This window comes from Emydura macquarii, unplaced genomic scaffold (genome assembly GCF_026122565.2).
Source record: "Emydura macquarii macquarii isolate MOO-44397 ecotype Brisbane River unplaced genomic scaffold, CSIRO-AGI_Emac_v2 contig_201, whole genome shotgun sequence".
Lineage (NCBI taxonomy): Eukaryota > Metazoa > Chordata > Testudines > Chelidae > Emydura > Emydura macquarii.
Genome location: NW_027130338.1, coordinates 168,418 through 184,302, shown reverse-complemented (window position 1 = coordinate 184,302; position 15,885 = coordinate 168,418). Strand labels below are relative to the sequence as shown.

Sequence of the window (15,885 nt, the reverse complement as noted above, 5' to 3'; positions counted from 1 at the left end):
TAGACATGAATGTGGTTTCAGATATGTTAGGGACACAGGAATTATCACAAGTCTGAGCTAGTCTAGGAAAACAGAAATTCCTTAGTGGACAATTAAAGAATAACCTGTCCAGAGGTAAAGTTGCTTCCTAATCTTCATCAGTTAGTGATTGGCTTTTGCTTTCAACAATAAGGGTGTATTGTCTCTTATCTGTTATAACTGCAACCCTTGCTAATTAAGATTATGCATGTGTACAAACTTCACAGGATAAACTAGCAACTCTCTCCACTCATTACTAGAATATCTTCACTAATCCTAGTGCTGGAACCTTTGACTTAACTTTTGATACTTGTAGTTGGATCCCATTGGGTTTGGGTTGGGTTTCGGGGCTCTGTCTCAGGCCTCTGGGTGTCTTGTTAACACAGATGAGCTGCAGCATGAAAAGGTTTGGGAACTACTGCACTAGAGCATCTCTTTTAGAAAGATTGCCAAATATGATGTATAAATGAATATATCCTTTTGCTAATCCTATCTTGGGGAATAGTTGATTAAAGGTTCTTTAAATAAATGAACAACTCCCACCCCTATCCCACCCGTCGCAAGAAAATTCTCTAAATTTTGCCATTATGAGTTTTGGTTTGCGGTAGGTAATGCAAATCTACTGGAATGGTGACTAAGAACTAGAAACTCCGTCCCAATTTGTAAAGAGGAAAACAATGGTTACCTTCCTAATCTTTCAGTGGGGAAGTAAAGAGCAAATCTTGGGTTTCTTAATCACAAATTGTTTACGTATCAGTAATGTCAGTCTGTTTGGCTGGACTTTTCATTGGTGATAGTCAAATTCACTTTTTATTTTTGTTTTTATAATTGCACATTTCTCCCCATAGGTTTCAAAAGTGGCTCAAAAATTCACCTTAGACTGAACCTGAAAAGAAAAGAAACAACCTAACTTTCAGTGTTTTAGTAATTTGATATGCATATATTTTGCTGTTTAAATTGAGATGGCTTCAGTTAAAAAACAAAACTGAAACAATGTATATATAAAGTGATACAAACAGTTCTTTTTGTGTTTCTAGCTCCTACTGATGTTTGTAATCTTGTTTTGTTAGAATGACCTTGATACACAATACTGTTTAGTGTGTGTGTGTGTGTGTGTGTGTGTGTGATCTCTCACAATCAAATCAACACTGTACAATTTTTGTGCTCAGTCTTGTAGCTGATGTGCAGTTTACTTGTCCCAAGGAATAACGGTTATAACTGTTGTAGGATCTTAATTATCAGAAAAGAGTTAATCTTGCTGCATAGCATTTTGATATTAAGTTGCTCCACTAAATTGTATAATTACAGTGATAACTTTACTTGAAACATGACTGATATCACCATGAAGTAAAACTGAGCATGGGAAAAGTCCATATATAATCTGTGAATGTCTAGTTAACTAGCATGTTTTTGCTATGTAATTAAAGAAATTACTTTTTCCTCTAACGGCTTTGTCTTTACATCTCTCTGCTAGTTCCTGAGGAGGAAGGGTTTGGTTGGTTGGTTGGTTTTTTGTTTTTTTTTTCTTTTGGAAGTCTGTGATGGAAAATATTTAATAAAATATCTGGATATGTTGCTTTGGAGGATGAAAATGAAACCTGATCAAGGAAATGAGCAGATCCTTACTGTGTAATGTAATTGCGGACCAGAAAAAATCTTGGCTGGAAAGGGCATTCTGTGTCTCGGTGCTCACAACACACACATGCACATAGTGTGGTACTCCATGTATTTATCTAGAAAGGACTCAAATGGTCTTACTGGGTAGCAAACCAATATTTCAAACATGAGGTTTAACCCATTAAGCCATTCCCTCCAACTAAGCATTAAAATGGTTTAAGTGTAAACTTCTTTTCTTGACTAGGAAAGAAGATTAATCTGAGAGCGTGTAGTATTTCGTTCAGCTTTTTTCCATCTGTGTTTGAAGTGGCTGTAAAACTGTCTCAAATCTTATGAGATTTTTTTTATCTACACCTAAAGATTGCCTGTAAAAATAATTTCCCAGGACCTCAAATACTATGAAGGTAAAGGTAGTGCAATTACTACCATATGACAAACCTGGACAGGTCAATTTAGGTACTCTAAATAAAGGAAGCCGAGGGTTGGCTTGTTCTTTTTGAATTTGGCTGAGGGGGTTGCAGAATTTTCTTTCTGTATCTTCAAGGAGGAACTTCTTCTGGGGCGTGGTCCAAAGGACTTAAAGGGCAGGAGGCACCTGGGAGAGGAATGTGGCCTATTTTGTGTGTGCCAAGGTAAACATTTTAATAGCAAGATAGTAAATAAGTCATCTTTGTTTAACCACCTCAGCTCTGGAATCCATTGCTACCATACTTTCTTTAGAGTCAAAGGGCATAGAAAAATGCTCCTTCCATTGGGTAGAGCTTTGTCTAGGTGTTTCCTCTACTTAAATAGCCTCTGAAAGATCATAAATTATATTCTTCTTGCTGAACTATTCTGAAAGAATTAATTCCTCTCCAGTCATTTAATATCAGAGGTATTCTATAATTTGTCCTTCTGATTACTAAGCAAAATACTGTATTGGCAGAAATCAGCTTTTAGGTGATGGTGGAGAGTATTTCACTATTGGATTCTGAGTGAGAAGAACTCACTGGGCTGTCTGATATTAACAAAACAAACGTTTCTGGATCCATGCCAGAAGAAAATTCTAGGGTTAGTTTCCAACGCCAAATGAAATGCATCAGTGTGTGATTTCCTTCCTCACCCCACCTTTAAAAAAGCAGCTCAGGTCAATCAACCATGCAATTTATAAATTAGAAGACTAAGCTGAAAGATGATCTCAAAGTGACAATTTGAGAATAAAGTTCAGAATGTATCTTGTTTCATACCAGTGTATTTTGGTATGAGATGGAAATTTGGAAGTGTGGATTCAGTTTCACAAGTGGAATATAATCCTCAGAACAATTGCATGTTTTAAAGATCTTTCCCAATCGTGGTTGTTTGCCCATGTGTTTGTCACACCACCGTGAACTAGCGTTTCTGGAAATGTTGTTTTAATCACACTCAGTGTTGGAGGAGTAGCTGAATGGAAAGGGTAATATTTTGAACTCCACATTTTTAATATTAAATAGGAAAAGGTGGGGAAATGAGAACTGAGCATCCCTTCCCCACTTAACTTTTTCAGAGTCCACAAGTGCAAGCCCACTTTACTTAGCTGTGCTGTTCTAGAAAGATTGCATCCGAGTTTGTTGAATTTGTTTGCTCTGTGGCATCCTGTTATCAGGACTGGTTTTCTCACCAGCTGGAGTGGAATAATTAGCATCTATTTGCTATAATTGTGCCACTGTTTTTAAAAAAGCCAGTAGCTTGGGGTCTGGTGACTTGCAGGGCATATATCAGTGCTCATCTATTTTCCCAAGCTTTTCTGGGGAGAGGGAAAGTTTGAATAAGATTTTTAAGGAGAAGGAAGAGAAGAAACTCAGGTTGGTGGATTTGAGAGGTCTTTCTATGGCCTTTCTGGTCTCTTGAGTCTATAGTGTTTGTCTGGTATGTGGAGCCCTGGATAGGCATTTCTGCACAGTTGAATAAGCATCATCGTTTACTGATGTGTTAGCTCTTCTGATCTGATATTTAGAACCATTATTCAAACACAGTTTGACCTATGTTTAAAACTCTTGGAGCTGAGAATGTCCCGTTTCAAATATCTTGAAAAACGACCCTTACTGAGAAATACATGCAACTCTTGGAAAAAATTAGTCATCCCCCTCTGCTGGCTGAAAAGAAGCAGTTTGTCAAAAAGCCTGTGCACAGAAATGTGTGGACTGTGTCATTGAAGCTGGTATACAAAAGACTGTTCTTTTTAAGTTCAGTACAAATGTGTGGTGAGAGAGAATTTCCATTTTCAGACTTTTAGGTGGATATTACAAATAACGGAACTAAATTATTTAGCTATTGTGTTACTGAAAATAGGTGTCTGAGGCTTGTTTGCAAAGTAGCTTTTCATCTTTGGAACCCCTATCTGGGTATTCTATGTTATTGATCACCCTGGTATCTGTGTGCATGAGTTCTGAACTTGATTACAATTTGAGTGTAAATAAATTGGGCAAGTCCATACAAATCCTTAGTAGATTATTGTTAACATTAGAAAACTACCATATCGTTTGGCACACTTTAGTCTTGATTTTCCCATGCAGAGAACTGAACTGTGGGCGTGGTCCAAAGTTTTTACACAGCTGGTGAAGACTTAGGTGCATTGGGAGTACTTTGTGTGCAGGGTAATATTGATTGTATGAGAGAGTGGCAAATGAAATTGGAGGGATGGACGTTCTTCTTGTTAGCTCTATTTCTTCTTAACTGTTTCACTTACTTAATTCTCTTCTTACGATTTACACTGAATATTTACTTTTTCTCCCTTTCCTTTAGGCCCTATGAGAGAAAGGGAAAGCTAAGGATGCTGGAGCAGAACAATGGATTTCTCTTTCTCTTTCATGCAAGGGATCATGGGAAACACAATTCAGCAACCACCTCAGCTCATTGACTCAGCCAACATCCGCCAGGAGGATGCCTTTGATGCCAGCAGTGACATCGCTGAAGATGGTGGTCAGACACCATATGAAACTGCCCTGCAGCAAGGCTTTCAGTACCCTACCCCAACGACGGAGGATCTTCCACCGATCACTAATGGCTATCCACCCACAATTAACATGTATGAACCTCAAGCCAAATACCAGACATACAGTCAGTATCCCAATGGTTCAGCCAATGGCTTTGGTGCAGTTAGAAACTTTAGTCCCCCAGAGTATTACCAAATGGAAAACTCTAATGTGAGGCCACATGAAGTTCTGGAAAAACCTTCCCCTCCACAACCACCCCCCCCACCACCTCCTTCAGTACCACAAATGGTGATTCCAAAGAAGACTGGTTCACCAGAAATCAAATTAAAAATAACCAAAACTATCCAGAATGGCAGGGAATTGTTCGAGTCCTCTTTGTGTGGGGATCTTTTGAATGAAGTACAGGCAAGTGAGTATGCTAAGATGAAACATGAAGGGAGAAAGGAGAAAAGGAAAAAAAGTAGCAAGCATGACTCTTCCCGATCAGAAGAGCGCAAGTCACACAAAATTCCAAAACTAGAACCAGAGGAACAAAATGTAAGTGGAATAAGTTTCATTTTTTTTAATTCAATAAGGAATTGCTTTTTTTCAGCTTTGTATTATATTAGTTGTTTGTTACTTTGTACTTTAAAAAGCATTGTGAGACTGCAGTTAACTGTCAAACACTGTGTGCAGTGATCAGAACTGTTTAGCAATTGTCCACCACAGCTCAAATGCAAAGCTTATGTATGAGAGAGAGAAATAATGGAAAGAATTGCAAGTATTATTATTTAGTTTGCAGTAGTGCTCAAAATTGGGTACTTTCCAAACACAGAGGAAGACACAGTGCCTGCCAACAAAAGTGTACCCTCCGAAGATTCTTGAATTCTCATTTTTCAAAATGTGATTTACTTGGGTTTTGTGGCATTTGAAGTATTCGTCATTAGTGCTCTTAGAAACTTAGAGGAAATGTTACTTATTTCTAAGAGGCACCTAAAATATGTTATCGCTATCTAAGTATACTGCTTTCTATACAACAGCTAAACATGCTTAAAGCACATGCTTTTGATAGTTGCCATTGAAATCAATTTTAATAAGTATGGTGAATTGTGAGATATTAAATAAGTGAAGAGGTGGCTGTATCTTATGTGCACATGCCAGCAAAAAAATAGGGTACTAGTGTGGCATGCAAATTAGAAATGTCAGTTCACTCAGTCAGCCCACACCGATTGAGAATTCTGTATCCATCAGTGCCAGGTGCAGGAGATGCCAAGATTGCATTTTGCAATATGTATGTACACACTGCACAGAAATAATAATAGCGTTGTAAGTTAACCTTTAGTGCTCTGGTTTTCAGTGCCTGCAGACTTTCTCTGCCCCCATGCTCAATAAAATGAGCCTCCCCATGAACATTTGGCCTTCTCCCCCGTCCCCTCCCACTCCACACACACACAACCTCAAGAGCACACAGTGTGCAGTGCAGCCTGACCACTTTACAGCTAATTGTTCCTGCTGGCCATGTGCTACTTTTGTCCTTTTCATATTGTTTCCTAGTTTGAGAGGGACTGTCCGAAAGAGAGATGGGACATGTCAGGAATATGAGAATTGCCATACCAGATAAGACTAATTGTGTAGAACAGGTTATTCTGTAGTGGTCCACCGCAGGGTCATGCACCTTTTTTGCACCTTATGAAGCATCTAATAGTGGCAGTTGTTGAAGACAGGATTTTATGCTATATGGTCAATGGTCTGATATGGTATGATAATTTCCATGTCCTTGACATGTTCCCACCTCTCTTTCCTTCATCGAAAGCAGGCTGGTTTGGCCCCATCGTTTCACATTTGTTTCTATTTTATAATAGTTTTTATAGCTGCAGATTACAGTGAAGAAGTGGAGTCAGAGGCAGTCAGGGCCCCAGTCAAGAGTCGCACCTAATGCTGCCTCCCAGCAGTCAGAAAGCCTTTCCTTTCAAGACAGTCCCTCACAAGATTCCAGTAACTCCTGTTTCTAGTCCAAAGGGCATTGTTCTAACACTTGGTTGTGTTTCAGTAGTGCATTTGGCAGTGACTATTTCCTTTCTGCAGCAGAAAAGATGGCTTCAGACACTTTGCCCAAATACAGATCTCCCTCTTCCTGCTTCTAATGTAGTAATCTAGTGCAACCCAAACTCTTCATGGAAATGGTTACGTTTAAAATAAAATTAATTTGGAATTAAAACTCTATCAAAATTAAAACAGTGAACTTTATGCTTTGTTGAATTTTTGTTAAAAACAAAAATTTTGAATCTAAACTCAAACAACTGGTTAGAATTTGCTTCTAGGAAGCTAAATTAGAAGTATGCAATCTTTTGTTCAGACTCTCTTGTGTGATTAGCTCAATTGTTCTGACAGAAATAAAATTTCTGTTAGCTCATTGTAACAGAAACATAGGCAGAAGTTGTGGGTATATTTGCCATTAACAGGTTGGTGTAGCAAGGAAGAATTTGTAGACTGTGGCTATTAATTTGGATGAGGTTAGAGTACCTGTAGAGAGTAACTCTTGTGTGCTACTTTAAAACTATGTACTAACATTTCTGTGTATTGAAAGTAACATATGATGAGAGCTTTAATTGGGTGTACTAGACCGTGTGTTTTAAGTGAGCATTTTTAGATGTTTCAGTGTGAAGCATGCATTTATGATTATCATGGGGGCTAATGTGTAATTTCATGGGAAAAGATCTTCATTTAAAGTGGACTAATTATAATCTAGCTTGAATGGTATATTAGAGTTTCTGACTGAATGCTCTGTCATGTACACGCTTTCTATATACATCCACTGCCTTTCCCTTTGGGTCTCTCCATTGACTACCTCTTTTCCACCATGTTAAACGTGAGCTTCTGGTCCTTACATTTAAGGCCCTTCACAACGTACCTGCTATTTACTTACTTGTTATACATATGCCTCATCGTATCTACTCCTCCAGCAATACTAGTTCCTATTGAATCTTTATCTACTTCTCCCACAAGTACGTAATGCTTTCCTCTATGGTATTCCTTAAGCATGGAGTGCCTGCCTTCCTCAAACTAATCTGCAAAGCCATTACCCTGTTCTCTTTCAGATTTTTCCTCCAAACCTGCCTATGCTATAACATCTACAGTGAACTGACAACTGTCATTCATGTTTTGGGTTTTTTTATAAAACAGTAATAAACTCTGATGCTGCAATCTATTCATATTTGCAGTGTGTAACTGTATGTTGCTCTGTTTCCTTTGTCCTCCCTTCCCTACTCCCTCTGAGTTGTATCTCAGTTTAGATTGTAGGCTCTGTGGGACAATGACTCTTCCATTGTATATTGTACAGCACCTAGCACAGCGAGACGCTGATCTGATTGAGTGCTACTGTAATGAAAATATATTAAGTATTGTGGAAGAGATCAGTATTTCAAAACTGAACAGCATCACGAATGTAGATCAGTCATAAGGAATTCATCATGTTTTTCTGATTTGGTGGTGGTTTTTTCTCTTTGGTAATTATTTTCTCCTGTCCCTATTCTTTGTTCCCTGTGTTCTTCTGATTTACCATCCCCTTGTCCTGTTTACTTTTATTTTCTTGTTCTCTCCTTATTGTTGCCTTTTTTTAGAGACCAAATGAGAGGCTTAGTGTGCTATCAGAAAGGCCAAGAGAAGATATACTGTTGGAGGAAACCCCGGTTAGTACTTGTATAAATTAACACATCTTGGACTCTTAGTATTCTAGAAATTGTCATGCTAGTTCATCACAGTATGAACATTTTATAGCTTATTATCAAATAAATCAATCACTGTTCTTAGAAATGCCTATATAATTGTTATTGTGGCCAGTGCTCACTGTATTCTATGCAGTGACAGAATAAAGCAACACTAAAATCATGTTTCTAATTGGTTTACCGAGTATAAACTTTCTATAGCGTATCTCCCCTCTAGAATGTATTGATTCAGTCATTGCTTGTCCTCAGTGAACCATGCAATTGGATTCTGAGTGTCCCCTGTTGTCATGGTTGCATTTGACCACTAGTGCCAGCTGAAAAAAGAGAGGAAAAACGAAATTGATGAAGAAAAAAATTAAAATAAAAAACCCCTCTTATGAATCACTGCATTAGTGACAGGTATTAAATTGTTTTCTTCTATAATGATATGATTGTTACCTTCTTTATAGGTCCAGCAGTTCTCACATTCTCTTCCAACACAAGTTACAACTGATGTCAAGTTTCAGGTTGGCGATCTAGTCTGGTCCAAAGTGGGAACTTATCCTTGGTGGCCTTGCATGGTTTCAAGTGATCCACAGCTTGAGGTTCATACCAAAATTAACACAAGAGGTAAAGAAGGAGAACCATTGAGTGGACATGTGATACTGTATCAGTAATTGCTCCTTAACTAAAAACATTGCTGTAAAATACAACTGACGACTTATGCCAACTGGGAGAGGGCTCCCAGTGTGACGTTAGCAATGATGAGCCCAAAAAATAACTTTATTTAACTCTTGCAAGGTGACAAACAAATTCTCTCCTGTTGTTCACTTATTGAAATTAAACAATGCAGAATTTTCTTGATTTTTGTTTGAATATATTCAATTGTTCATTTAAAAACAGGAATGTACACAACTGAGTAAATTATTAATTTTAATTTTTCTGATATTTGTTTTTAGAATAAATGTACTTGGGCTCATATAAAAACAATAACTAATGATATTTTGGAGTGAATTTAGAGAAAAAAAGTTGTCCACTAAGTGGTATTTTTTGGGGGGGTACCTGGATATTTTGAAAATGAAAATTTTGAATGATTAAAAAAAACAACAGTGCCATAGTTAACTTCATTGATCTGGCTTCCTCTGGTCCTTTCTGGCATATCTGGCTTTATGGACTCCCAAATGGGCATATGCATTCAGCCTGTTGAATAGAGAAACTTCATTCTCTCATAACATTGCATAACTCTTAGGTTAGCTGTATGAATAAACAAATGCACCTATGTTATGACCTTAATTTAGAGAGAGATTCTGCCACTTTTACTTTTGTTGAGTTCGTATCCTTACAGGTAGTTCTATTGATATCAGTGATACTGCTCAATGTGTAGATCAGGTGCTGCTACCCTGAGATTGTAATCTGAAGGCAGGGACAATGCTGCTTCATTTTCTAAAGTGCTGTGCAAAGTTGTTACAATACAGAAATGTGCAATTCAATTTCTCATAGAAAATTAGTTTTGTTAAAACTTTCTATTTAATATAGAAGAGTTTAAAGCAAACTCAAAAAATAGATGGCTAAGATGACAGAGTAGAATCATAGAATATTAGAGTTGGAAGGGACCTCTGGAGGTCATCTAGTCCAACCCCCTGTGAGTAGGCCTCTCACAAATTGACTTAGTACCCCTTGTTATTTAGCTTCTGGTCTGACTGCATAATCTTGTTGTCTTTTATAAAACCATATCAGATGTATAAGAAAAGGAGCTGCATGCATTTTAGTGTCTAGCTTCTGTAGTGCTAAGGAGAACTTCTGTCTGCAAAAATTGAGTGATTAGAGTGGAGTGAAAATGTTCAGGCTAATATATCCAAGTAAATACATGAACTGACTTCTGTTGGTGTAATACTGCTTACTAGAGTGTGTTTTAATTTCAGGTGCCCGTGAATACCATGTTCAGTTTTTTAGCAACCAGCCTGAGAGGGCATGGGTGCATGAGAAGCGGGTTCGAGAGTACAAAGGACATAAACAGTATGAGCAATTATTGGCTGAGGCGACCAAGCAAGCCAGCAATCACTCAGAGAAACAGAAGGTAGGTTCTGAAACCTGCTGTAGAGTGGTCTATATTTGAATGTTGGAAAAATGAAGTGTTGTGTGCATTGCATCTGTGACTAAGTGATCATTCTTCACAAAGATAGTTAAATGTTTTCACATGCTCTTTTATGTCCACTTTATGGATAAGCTGTTATCTGAACTTGTTTTATTCCCAGTGTAAAACTGAGATGCAGATATCTGTGCCCCCCACTTCTCTCATGAAATTTTCATGACTGTAGCCCTTTTCTGGAGACTTAGTTTGTGTGTGTGTGTGTGTGTGTGACTTCAGTATAAATATTAGATCACAAATTTTCAGTGTTTTCATTATTATATTCCCTAGTAAGCAGTGCATGTTTTAAATAGCGGTGTTTATGATCCCATCAGTATCCCCCACATTTCTGATATTATGTAGATTCTGCTTATTAGCAGTCCCTCAGTTGCCAGCAAAAAGTTGCTGTTATCCAGTACTTGATAATAAGTGGAAGACAGCAGCTGGGGAAGGAGGTGCTGGGAAGTGACTTCCCTGGCAGCACCCTGCAGACCTGCCTGCGGGGAAGATCGCAGCAGCAAGGGGGCTGCATCCCTGATGCTGGGGCTTTCCTCAGAGAGCGGGTGTGTTGGAGTCCCCGGAGCTGCACAGTACCTCTCCCTGTGCTCTCTGTGGGTTGGGTCTCAGAATGTCCCAGTGCAAACCCCTGGCATGGTACAGCCTGGAGCAGGCAAGCAGAGATACTGTGCAGCTCTGGCATCTGGGCTGCAGTCCTGTCCCGGCTATTGCTCTGCACACAACCTCTCCTCTCAGCCCCCTGCCCCTTACCTCTTGTGTGGTCCCTGTGTCTATTCAGTTTTGTCAGGCTACAGCCCCAGAAGGAAGCGCTGGTACGTGCTGAGCACTGGCCGCAGGCAGGTTTGTAAGGCTGCAGCCGGAGCAGGCATGTGCCAGCACTTTCTGTTCTGGCTGCAGCCTGGCTGATGTGCCTGCAGAGGGTGTTGGGCACAAGATTCCCCAGGCTTCCTTGTAGGGCGTGGCCTGGCAAACATGCCTGGAACTGGTTCCTTTCTTCTAAAAAAAAGTTCCTAATAAGCGGCATGCTGTTGCTAATATCCAAATCCTATCACCATTGATGTTAGTGGGATGGGATTGGTTCCCAACAATATGTTGCCATTAACTAGAAGTTGCTGATACCAGAATTGCTATTAAGCAAAATTTACTGGTATTTAATTGAGATGGGAACTATCAGCCAGACCACCAGGCTTATCACTTACTTAAATATCCCACCAAAATACAGTAGGTATTTAAGTGAATTAAAAGAAGTAATGAGTGGGGAAAGGGAGGTTCAGAGGAAGAACTGGGATTAAAATAAGTGGATAGATTGGATTATCCTCTGGTTCACGTATCTACAGAATTGTGGATTAAACTCTGCCTATCTCTGTCTTCCTGGGGTTACTTACAGCAGAATCTCAACTTTCTTTGGTGATGGCAGTAAGAATCCAGTTTGACTTATCAGATTCCAGTCTGAGTTTGCAGACTGGCAGTGGTCCCCGGAAATATCTTGTAAACTGAACATTCATCTACAGTTTGAGATACGCCAGGGACCTTGGAATGGCTTATGTAGGGTCACTTTGCAGAGCAGAACAACATTTTAAACTAGTTTGTTTTAACTAAACATTTATTTTAATGTAGCCAGGAAGCTAAATAAATACTTGTAATAGAGTTCTCTTTTTGTCTTTGTTTTAAAGATTCGTAAGCCCCGGCCACAAAGAGAGCGTGCTCAGTGGGATATTGGTATTGCCCATGCCGAGAAGGCATTGAAAATGTCTCGGGAAGAAAGGATAGAACAGTACACCTTCATTTATATAGACAAGGAGCCAGAGGAGGCGTTGTCCAAAGCTAAAAAGACTGCTGCCCCTAAATCAGAGGCTAAAAAAAATCGGCGACCTAAACCAGCATTAAACACACAGCCAGAACAGACCAATGCGGTACCGGCATCACCCTCATTATCAAATACTGAGGTGCGAAGGCAGAGTCAAAGGAGGCAGTCAAGTGTGGAAGAAGAGGAGCCACCGCCTGTGAAAATAGCATGGAAAACAGCTGCAGCTAGAAAATCCTTACCAGCTTCAATAACCATGCATAAGGGGAACTTGGATCTTCAGAAATGTAACATGTCTCCAGTTGTTAAAATTGAACAAGTTTTTGCCCTACAGAATGCTGCTGGTGATGGAAAATTCATCGATCAGTTTGTTTACTCTACCAAGGTACATGCTTATTTGTGTAGTAACAATAACACGCATCCACGGTACTTAGTACGGGGCTCAAACTTAAGTGTTCACCAACTTTCAAAATGTGATGGTGCATGGAGGCTGCTTGTATTGGATACTACATTAAATCTATCAGGCCCTGCTTTTTATTAGCATTCCCTATAAATAGAAATTTCTTAACACTTTTTAGTAAGGCCTAGTCTACACTAGAAAGGTAAGTTGACTTACATTAGGTCGACTTCTAGCCACCTCAGTTATTACTGCAGTGGTGCATGTCCACACTATCCTCCTTGGGGCGATGGTGTCTCTCCTATCAGGATCTCTTCCACCAACCTAAGAAGGGTAGTGTAGGAGCTGAGAGACTAGGCTGCCCCGACTCTCCCCTCCCCACCCTACCACACACCCTCCCTGTTCCTTGTCAGAGGTCGGGGAAGCCGCCCGTGGCTTCTGGTCTACAGGGAGCAGGGTCCGGCTACCCCAACTTCCCACTTCCTGTCGGGAGCCAGCTCAGCCATTAAATTGACAAGGCTGCCCCAACTCCTGGTAGGGAGTGGGTGGAGTAGCAGCTGGGGGCTGCTCCCCTCCCCACTCCCAACTGGGAGCCAGGTCCAGCTGTTACTCTGGAGCCCTGAAATTGACAAGAATGACAGCCAACAGCCACATAAGGAATGCAGCCTCTACACTGACACTACATTGCCCTGTCTATGCCAGCATAAGCTCTGCACCTCGTGGTTTTATTATGTTGGCATAGCAAGGGAGTTACATCAGTGGGAGGAGCATTTGAATGTATACACCTCCACTGTTTTGTCGACAAAACTCTCTAGTGTAGACCAGACCTAACTATAAGGGCTAGTACAACCAATGGTCTCAGATTTTTAAAAAAAAGGGGGGGAGGAAGTTACTCTTTGGTTTTAGTGACAGAAGTTTCTATAAAGCCATCAAGCTATTGCTGAGAACTTTTGAAGTCAATAGCTACAGCAAGCCACTTGGTTAATTCTAGTTTCCCACTTTAAATCTGAATTGAGCTGCTCAGCTGTATTGGGTTAAATTGGATCTGCCACTTTGGTGCCTGTTTGCAACAGGTGGGATTACAAGATAGTGCATAAGTAGAGAGTTAAAAGGAGAAAAAAAAAGGAGAAACCAATCCTGTGTGGTAAAAACTTTTTAAAAATAGCTTTCACCTCTTAGTCTTATGAAGGTTATCAGCACCCCCTCAGTCAGTGTAAGGAACAGGATTGGAGCTAATTGGCTGCCTTACTCTTCTGCCCTGTCCTCCTTGAGGACATTTATTTACTTCTAAATGTATATAATGGAGCCCTTCCAGGGATAAGCACATTGGGAATATGTAAAACAACAACAAAACTAGTGCTGTTCAATGAGAGACTGGTGCAGGCAGTATATTTATTTGAGGGGGGGAAATTGGAGATTGTTTTAAGGGCTTTCCTTCACTGCTTCCAAATTTCTCTCCCTCATGGTAATGACCAACATTGTGGCATGTGTACTTGAATTCCGCATTGTAAGTGATTTCATTGTAGACTTTGTGGTTATTGAATTAATTAGTCTGATTAGGTAATCACTAACTTTATTTGTGTTCTTTGAAAGGGAGTTGGTAACAAAACTGAAATAAGTGTCAAAGGACAAGACAAGCTTATTTCTACATCAAACCAGAAAAATGAGAGAACCACTGCGCAAAATTTATCATCTCCTGAAACAACTTCTGGGTCAACAGGTAGGCAAAGGTTGGGACTCCTTGACTAAATCTTAACAAATGAACATTTAAACAGGGTGCAAAAGTCAGGGTTCCCTCAGGAATTAGAAAATCATCATGAACATATTTATCTTTACATAATGATTGCAGCAGGTGTCGCACATGTCACCCACTGTGGGTGCAGTTACTGGGGAGGGGGTGATCTTTATGGCGGTAAGAGTTTACGTGATGGGCGAACTGCCCTAATCTAAGCCGGTTAGAATCTTGACTGTGAGGAAAGGGTGCTAGGCCAGTCTGAAACAAGTCACTGTGTCTGTAGCATGGCTGTGATGGGGGAGAAAGGATGAGAATGCTGGGTAGTGTAATAGTTCACTGAGCTGGGAGGCAGTAAAATGGTTCTGTGTTAGCAAACCATTACAGTGGCTTTTGGCATCAAATTTCAAAAGTAGCAATTAGGACCAAAGCAAATGAGGTCAGAATCAGCATAGTCCTGTAGTTAGAGTGAGGCTTTATGAGTCAGGAGTAAATTCTATTCCCAGCTTTACTGCCGGCTTCTTGTGTGACCTTGTACAGAATAATTAGTCTCTCAGTGCTACAGTTAATCCCCTTGGTAAAGCGGGATAATGTTTACCTTTCTGAAGCACTTTGAGGGCCTCTCTATTAGGCACTGTGTAAGTGTAAAGTATTGTGTCTTTAAGAGAGAAGAACCTGTGAAGCAAGCAAGAGTATCCAGGCTTAGAATAGGAAAGAGACGGTCTAAGGCACATTCTCTGAAGAAACTGAACTAGTAATGTGCTGGAAGAGAAGAGTGAGCATTTAAATGGAGTACCTTTTATCTTGGAGTAGAAAAGCAATGATTATTGATGCTGTGATTTAGGAAATGGCTAGGGGTTTGGCTCATCTTCCAGTGGGAATGGACTGATCCCAGCAGAAAGTCTCTCTGGGAGCAAATTGATAAGACATACTTTAGAAAGAAATAGGGTGGGGAAGATGATGGGGAGAGAAAACACAACTTCAGTCATTCTAAACAACTCTACTTCAAGTACTTCCTCCTCCTCCTCTAGTGGTTTTAGTATTTCAGCCAAACAGTCTTTATCCTTGATGTGTAAAATACGGCAGAGATATGTGTTTGGACATATGTTTGTAATCATATCATAGATATTATAGACTTTTTGGAGAACCTCTATTTTAATAATGAATATGTAAAAAGTAAGTTTGGGGTGGGATCAAAGCGCATTCATTTTATACTCAACAGCAGGATGAACAGTTGTGTCTAACCTGGAACCAAAAAAGTGGGATCCTGGATGCAGCTTAGGTGCCATAAAACTGACTATTCTTCCTGATGGAGATTTTTTTAATCTTGTAACATTATTCAGTGTCACCTTGTTTTAGTTATGTAGCTGTGCAAAGGACCTGGTCCTAGTGTAGTTAGCTCTTTTTTTTTTCCCCTTCCCAAAACAAAAAATAAAACTAAACAAAAGACACTAAAACAAAAAATCTCACACCATTCTGCATATTTTGGAACACTTTCCCTAGTCCATACAGTTCAGCTCCTCGGCATCTGTAATTC

The 15,885-nt window shown here is 39.7% G+C and overlaps 1 protein-coding gene across 10 annotated transcripts in view; it reads left to right on the top strand.

Moving 5' to 3' along the window:
- NSD3 (nuclear receptor binding SET domain protein 3) overlaps window positions 1-15,885 on the top strand; it is a 66,948-nt gene that overhangs the window by 15,212 nt on the left and 35,851 nt on the right. For all 10 annotated transcript variants that reach the window (XM_067544931.1, XM_067544939.1, XM_067544922.1 and 7 more), the window contains 6 exons: window positions 4,396-5,123; window positions 8,186-8,254; window positions 8,740-8,899; window positions 10,192-10,346; window positions 12,089-12,604; window positions 14,210-14,336. In XM_067544931.1, the coding sequence (XP_067401032.1) occupies window positions 4,440-5,123; window positions 8,186-8,254; window positions 8,740-8,899; window positions 10,192-10,346; window positions 12,089-12,604; window positions 14,210-14,336 (1,711 nt within the window). In that variant the 5' untranslated portion in view covers window positions 4,396-4,439. The remainder of the gene's footprint in view (window positions 1-4,395; window positions 5,124-8,185; window positions 8,255-8,739; window positions 8,900-10,191; window positions 10,347-12,088; window positions 12,605-14,209; window positions 14,337-15,885) is intronic.